The sequence below is a fragment of the Teleopsis dalmanni genome, chromosome X (assembly GCF_002237135.1).
Source record: "Teleopsis dalmanni isolate 2A chromosome X, ASM223713v2, whole genome shotgun sequence".
Lineage (NCBI taxonomy): Eukaryota > Metazoa > Arthropoda > Insecta > Diptera > Diopsidae > Teleopsis > Teleopsis dalmanni.
This window is the reverse complement of record NC_051848.1, coordinates 5,879,426-5,887,586: the sequence shown is the minus strand read 5'-3', so window position 1 is coordinate 5,887,586 and position 8,161 is coordinate 5,879,426. Positions and strand designations below refer to the sequence as shown.

Genomic DNA, 8,161 nt, shown 5'->3' with positions numbered 1-8,161 from the left:
AATTTTATATATGTATTGTTAAAATAAAACTTAAAGACTATGATTTTTTTTCAAATAAAATATATCTATTTATAAATCTAAATATCTAAACACCAATATATACCTATATCTATATCTACATCTATACCTATGTCTATATCTTTATCTTCACCTATGTCGTTCTACATTTAATAATTCTTATAATTAAATTACATCCTTAAGTATCTTTCACTATCCGGGGACCTCCATTTAGAACAGCACAAAAAGATTAAGATCTTATATTAACATTTAAATATCAACTATATTAAAATATTAGTATAAGATTAGTTATGACAAAACAATAAGAACAAACATTAATTAATATTTTTAATATAATAAAAATAATTTAATATAAAAACATTTCAATAATCTTTAAATTTAATTTTTATCTTTTAGGTAAGCAATTAGTTTTGAAATGAACTGATGTCTAAACTGAGAGTCTGGATGAAGTATACATTTTTATGAAATCATTAAGCATTTCTTCAAAGTAAGTCAATTAAATAATTTTAAATTTTATGTCAGTTGGATGGGCACAGAGTAACGATGGTAGCTAAATAATTCGCGCTCTATTGACACTAATAAATGTGCAATAAAAGCAAATATTTTTGTTATTAATTAGCCACATTGGCATTAGAAATAAATTAGAGAATTTCAACTAAAAGTAATTAGCTAAAATACCATTGCATCATTAAAATATAATTTCTCTACGACTCAACGATTCAGTGCCTCAGCGCATGATGGTCTATCCTCCATAGAACCGACAACTGCTGTCGTTGGTATTGTCGATACAAAAAAGCTTCTACTGTCATCATTTTAATTGCAAACAAATGTTTTACTGTTTTTTTTACAAAAATATTTAATATATTTTTTTATTGTTTGTTTTAATTAAAATTTGTTTCAGTCTGAAATCTTGTGAAAACATACAGCATAAGTTTACAAAAAAATAAAAAAAAATAATTATACATATATATAGATATATATATATATATATGTATGTATATATATTCTAAAACTGTAAAAAACGGTTTAAAAAATTTTACGACTATTTTTAAATTACATTATTTAATTAACATATTTTATATACTACAAAGACAATATTTGTCAACGTATCAAAAAAAAAAAAAAACGTACAAAATAATTAGAATTACATAACAAATACACATGTGCGATACAAATATTATAGACACAAGTGCTGGAATCGGGCTGAGCAGAAATGTACGATTTGTTAAAACTTAACTTTTGATTTTCAACAAGTAGTTTTTTTCAGTTAAATGCAATTAAGATGAATGCATATTATATATGCACTTTACATTTGAGTTTATTTCATTTTTAATTATTGTGATTTCTAACAAATAAATAATAATTAAATTAATTATTTCAAAAAACCGAATATGATTCGCTGGAAGAACGCCTTTAATTAAACCATGTACACAAGTACATGTACTTGAAAAGTGAAAAAAAACGAGAAATCTATTTGACTTTTGGTTTGACTGGTCTTGGTGGTTGGTCAGCTTCAGGCAAATCACTCTCCTTCTTACGCTTAGCCTTTTCCTTTGCTGCTTTGGACTTTTTAACCTGTGATGCCAATTTGTTTGCTTCACGTTTCGATTCACGCTTAATACGTAATTGTTCAGTGATGAACGAGAAGAAGAGATAACCCTGCAGCACCATCAATCCAACCAAAGCAAGGAAGGCACGTACTTTAAAGTCTGTATTAGCAATGCCGTAGTATAAAGTCAAAACTCCAAGCACCAATGTGGCGAAACGTACAAAGACAAAAACGGCGCTATTGATGATACTGAATTTGGTGTATTTCTCATTGCGATCAAAGACACTAATGAGTTGGAAAGCATGAGCCACTATCTCACCCAAGTAGTGTAGTGTAAGCAACACCAAAGCAACTCGTTGGAAACTGTAAAGAAATTGGCATGTAAAAATCTTAAAAATTATTGTAAAATTTTGATTCAAACTTACTTGAGTGTATATGCTAAACAGATAACAGAGAAACCACTGATTGAATGTATAATTTTTGGTTGCTGATCTTCTTTCTTCACTTTCTGGAAATATAACTCAGGCAACATGTGGAGATAGTATGCCATTAGGATAACAAAAAAGAATTTGTGAAGGAACGTCATGGAATGATTAGGAAAATCGTCCCATAGCAAAGACAATTTAAAGAAGTAGCCCTCATTGAGTACAACATTTGCGCCCCAGAAAAATGCCAGCAAATAGAAAGCGATTAGTTGACCTGATTCATTAAGCATTCCCAATTTGAATTTGGACAAGTGCAACTTCTTGGAGATTTTCTGTAATATAAAAATAAAACTTCAATAAACAAAAATACACACTCCACAACTATTGATTAATTGCTACTAAAATAAGTATATATTCAGTTGAGTTTTAAACTGATTATAAAGCGAAACCTCTTTTAATAAAATTTAAAGAAATATATTTAAACAAATATTATAAAGATAATTTATGATTTTTAAAAAGTGAGGACTTTATTTTCAGTCCATAGAAAAAAATCTAGATACATTTCAAATACACATTTAATGCACATAAAATTGTTTTACCGTTATGTTGCAATAAAAATAAAACTGAAATAATAAATGAAATTGTAATTACAATATAAAGGAGCTTATGAGATTATTGATTGGAAATTATATTAAATAAATTACACATTATTTTAATAACATTAGCATTAGTCTGTCTGTGACAACAAGAAATGTATTTTTATCGTAAAGATAAAAATGTATCTCATTAAGCTATTAAAAAGCTTTTATATGAAATGAAAAATTCCATTTATTTCTACGTATACAGTGCAAAAATAAATTCCAAAAAATAAATTCACTTTTCAATTTAATAAAGTATATCCTTGAACTATTGATTATAAATACTAGCTAAATATTATTTTTTCAATGTAAATTTGATTATACTTACAACTAAGTGCTAGGTGAGAATTTTTATATACATAGATAGTGATTGTGATTATTTGAATTGTCATTTATATTGACTATCTGTACATGACATATATGAATTGAATTTTAATTATGTCACAAAGGAATAATGAAATAATGATTTGTTGTAGTTAAATTGAATTGGAGTTGTGCTACTTTAGGAGGCAATAAATGAATACTAATGGTATATTATAATTTACAAAAGTATAGTATATATAATAATTTCAATATTAACATCAATTAATATTTAAATAGCAAAACATTGAGATGAATATTAAATTAATAACATTTAAGTAAAAATAATTGTTAAATAATAATAGTAATAATATTAATAATAATATAAAATAATATACAACCATAACATAAAATAATGAAATATACTATAACATATATATCATATATAATAACAAAACATAACACTACTATAATATATAGTAATAATAACACACAAAAATAATAATATATAAAGAAAATAATAATATATAAAGTAAATAATAATGTATAATGAAAATATATGTATATAATTAAATATATTAAATATATTTAAAAAAAAATAATTATGTATACTATTAATAAAATAAAAATAATTTTATATAATACTTGTATAATAATGTTAATACTTAGTTATTATAATAATAAATTAAAAATTTAGATCTCATAATTAAAAACAAAATTCTAATATTAGCTGTTAAAGTAAGTGAGTACAAAATGTATGTTATATTGAGAGTAGAAAATATAAAAAATAATAAATTAATAAGAATTAAATAAAAATAACAATTAAATAACAATAATAATTAAAAAGCTATTTAATCTTAATACACAACATTCCAAATATGATATCGTGTTCAAATCAAAATAATTTAGAGCCTTTTAAAAATAGTCTATCAAATTATGCAATTATTAATTAAATAATAATTAAACAAAAATAATAATTAAAAACCGTTCAAAGATGGCGGATATAAATAACAATGTAAAAATATATTTCATATCTGATTGATAGCCATTTTTAGTTCGCTCTAAAAACATCATTATACTTTTACTAATGATAGATATTAATTGTATTAAAATAAAAAATAAAAAATTACTAATATAAAACAAGTACAAGTATACTTTTCAAATATGTATAATAAATGTGTACAATAAATACTCAATAAAAATAAGAATGGGGGACTCCCACAAGTAGCAATAGCATTTCCAATAAAATTGGAAATTTCGTATAATAAGAACTCATTTGGCGAAACGCATAACAGTAACATGGTAACACATACTCTTGGGCTTACATATATATATTTATATAAACTTAATATAATTAGAAATAATTTTATCAATTAGTAATTAGTAAAAATATAAGCACTTAAAGCAAATATGAGGCAATTATTTTATACAGTTACCCACCCATGGAGAATTATACTTATTTAATCTTGACCTTATACATTTTTTCTACACAGTTTTTCATATTAAGGATACTTACATCCAACACAAATTCCTGCAGGACTGCATGCATAATAATACAAGTTAAAGTGTAAAAGAATACTGTACAATAGTCCTTAATGCCAGCCATATAAGTGAAGGGTTTGCCACTAAAAAGAAAAAATATATAGTTGTATCGCATATACTATGTTATATATATATATACATGTAAAGAAATATTAAAGAAAATTAATTACTTACAGTGGATTTTCCCGAGTAGGGATCTCACCGGTAACATTATGATTAAGGGATATAAAGGCACTAGCGAATGGTGAAGTGGTCTAAAGAAAAAGAAAATAAAATTCATTAAATAAAAAAGTATTTAAATTATACATATATATAGGCTGCAAGTGATTATCAATTTTCATTGAATTTTTTATTTACATATATTTTTTTTGTTTGAATTATCGAATTTGCAAAATCTTTGAGATAACAACTTGAAGTCAAGTGCCAATAAAAAGTGAAGCGAATATATATTTTATTAGAAGCTAGCAACAATGATAAGAAGATAGCGAGTTTAGTGTTAGTATAATTTAACTGATTTATTTGTTTAGGGAAGTCTAATAAAATTATTATTTCAAAGAAAATTTTTCGAAAAAAAATAGTTTTTAATAGGAAATGGGTCTCAAAATTAGTATGTAGAGCGGACAACCGTTGTCAATATTGTTGTTGTTGTAGCCCGTGAAGATCTACTGGAATTTAACATTTTTGGAGCGATAAACGATAATTGGTAGTCGTTATTGACGAGCAGCTTTACGATGTAGATGCGGCCACTTTTAGAATTTTACGTGCAGTTTAAAGTTGTTTAATAATGTTTAGTTCAGGTCATTGCATTCAGTCAAGAAAGCTGTTGTATAAACAAGTCCTTAACAATTTTTGGGTCCCCCTACGAGGATTAAAAACCGTTTACCACTTTCAGCACGAACTACTTCAGGAGATATTGAAGAGTTACAACAACATTAACAAGAACATATTAATTTTTAAAATACATTATAAAAATATTACTGTATTATTGCAAATATTAATTATTTTTAGTTAAATGTTGTAAATAATAAATATTACGATAATGCATAGACTCTGAACATACTTAATTGCGTTTTAAAGATTACTCTTTGTACATCAATTTTTACTTAGTCACAAAAGAGGAATTTTAAAGAATTAAATTACATTTCCTTGTTAATAAAAAAACTAATAATATTTATTTAGTACATAGGTCTTAAGTTTTACGATAGAGATGAAGAAGATCATTTGAAATACCACATACGTGCCTCCAATTTAGAGTAACTTGTGATTACAATTTATATTATATTATTTTAATTATTATCATGTAATTACAATTACTATCAGTAACTACGAAATTTCTTCAACTAAGTGCTGCTATTGTTGTCGTTGATAAATTTAGGAAGGAGCCGACTCCACATCTTAAAATTACTTGTCAATACTAATCAATTATCTCTTACTATTTCTATGAAACAGATTAGTCGTTGCTTTTTATGGAAATTTGATTTCTAGTTAATAGAAATCTTCACAACGACCCAGACTAGTACATATCAACCCTCTCTTCCCTTTTCATTACAAGATTTAAGATTAGCTAAAGCTAATCTCATACATATTAGATCAGCCTCTCTACCTTGCTTTTCCGCCACAATTGTGATCTAGTCATATTTCTGCTCTCAGGACTCATGAATGGGTCACAACAATAACAACGAGTTAACATAACGAGTAAAAAATAAAGTCACTGATGATGTGTTATTATATGAAGTAATAATTTCTCTAAAAATGTAATTAGTTGGCCAAAATAAATCTTACTTTTTCAAAGAATATTTGAATTTCATACTAGATCCGTATGAATTACTGATTTTAAGAAAATCTTTACTAGATCACGTCTCGATTATATTCAAAGAAATCAAGGGCAGTTTAACTGCAAGATAATCACGTTTGAATATGGAAATTTAGCACACAAAAAATCAAAATAATTTTATATTTTAAGTAGAATGTGTATAATTTCCTCTAAAAACGAGTTATTTAAATTATATATGGAAAAGGTCTTGGTTTTCGGTTCTAAGCTCTTTTGATATACAGCCAGCCAATTATCTTTGGGAACAAAATTCCAAGGTAGCAGCACTGTCGAGGCTTTCAACCAGAAGTGAAAGTAAGTCCATTGAATGCAAATCGCTGTAGTGACTTGAGAGCGCAGCTGCACTGACGCTGCGTGTCACTTTTAATATATCTCAGAAAATTGTTTCTATTAAACAATAAAAATAATTTTATACAATTTCTTTACTAATTATAAAGTTGAGGAATTCATAACTTGCAACAATCTTCATTCCATACGACAAATGTAAATGCACATTTTTAAATACAGCAACGTCGACAATAATATGAGCGCACGTCTACAAACGTTAACGTAAACGTCGACAGCGCTGCAAGCGCAACGCAAAAGAGAAAAAAAAATCGTACCAAACAAGAAATCCAAACGAATTGTATTCACATCAAGCACGATTGCTTGATTTCGTCTTTTTACGTGGCACCAACGAACTATTCGTTGAGCCGAATAGAAAAATGCGCGTACGACGACTGCGCTGCTGCATACCTACGAACAGCACAAGCATACTAAAGAAGCAACAACAACAACAGCAACAAGTACGGAGATTTCTTATGAATTACTACTGAATGCACGGTGGCAATGCTAATTGTAATTTGACAGTTACACTCTTTTTTGTTTATCTTCACGATTGCATAAAACAACAAAAGCAAATACAAATTTGTTATTGCAATTTATGTGTACGCTGCAAAAAATTCTGCAAGTACAATAGCAGCAACGACAGCAACAACAACAATAATAGGATAAAATTCAAACTTACCTCGTCCATTAGGCCAACCACAAAAATCATAGTTATGCATGAAATAATGTCGGCATGATTCTGTATTACAAACTCATGACTTAAGATTGGTGGATTCTTGCTGCCAGTCTTGCGACCCAAACCAGGTTTAATGGCCATTATTGCACTTGGTATGTGTGTTTAAAGAAATGTGAGCTCAAATAATATCTGCCAAATGAAAACGCTTAAAAAATTTCACTTAAGTTGCGCCGCTCGTCGTTTGTTGCCCAGCAACACCACTCACTCGTTCACTTGCTTATTTCTGACTGACGATTGTGAACGATTGACTTTTTTCAAAATGCCAACACAATCTGATAACAACAGCAACTACAACAACAACTATACAAAAATGCCACGCAGTACTATTTCTTTTTTGTTTCCCTCTCTTGTGACTTGTTTATGTTTATTGTTGTTGCTTGCGGCTACAATTTGGAATATCTGTGACGTGTTGTTAATTTTGTATACAAAACAATAATTGAATTCTTTATTGTTTTTCAAACCGTACATGGAACATTTTTTTTTTAACAGCTCTTTTTTACTCTTAATAAATCATTTATTTACTGTATTCAATACATAAATTTACACTTTAATTAAAATTCAACCAACTTTTAACGCGGCACTAGCAACTTAATTGCAACAAGTTGGAAATGTCAAAAAATTGTTTTCGTACATTAAAAAAGAAATGCCAACTACTTATAAAACTAGAGTTGCCAATTCTTCAATATGAATTATTTACTTAAATTAATTTCTAAAATATGCAATAATTACGCACAATAATATTTCAGTTATTACATTCAATAAAATGTATAATAATATATATAGAGAAATAAAACA

General features: G+C 27.0%; 1 protein-coding gene across 1 annotated transcript; it reads right to left on the bottom strand.

Moving 5' to 3' along the window:
- Positions 1-1,334: 1,334 nt before the first annotated feature.
- LOC119689471 (translocating chain-associated membrane protein 1-like 1) lies at positions 1,335-7,960 on the bottom strand. The gene is made up of 5 exons (XM_038104305.1): positions 7,310-7,960; positions 4,647-4,726; positions 4,447-4,555; positions 1,993-2,324; positions 1,335-1,930 (listed from the first exon to the last, which is right to left on the bottom strand). The coding sequence occupies exons 1-5, from the start codon at positions 7,445-7,447 to the stop codon at positions 1,489-1,491; spliced, it is 1,101 nt and encodes a 366-aa protein (XP_037960233.1). The 5' UTR covers positions 7,448-7,960; the 3' UTR covers positions 1,335-1,488.
- Positions 7,961-8,161: the final 201 nt, after the last annotated feature.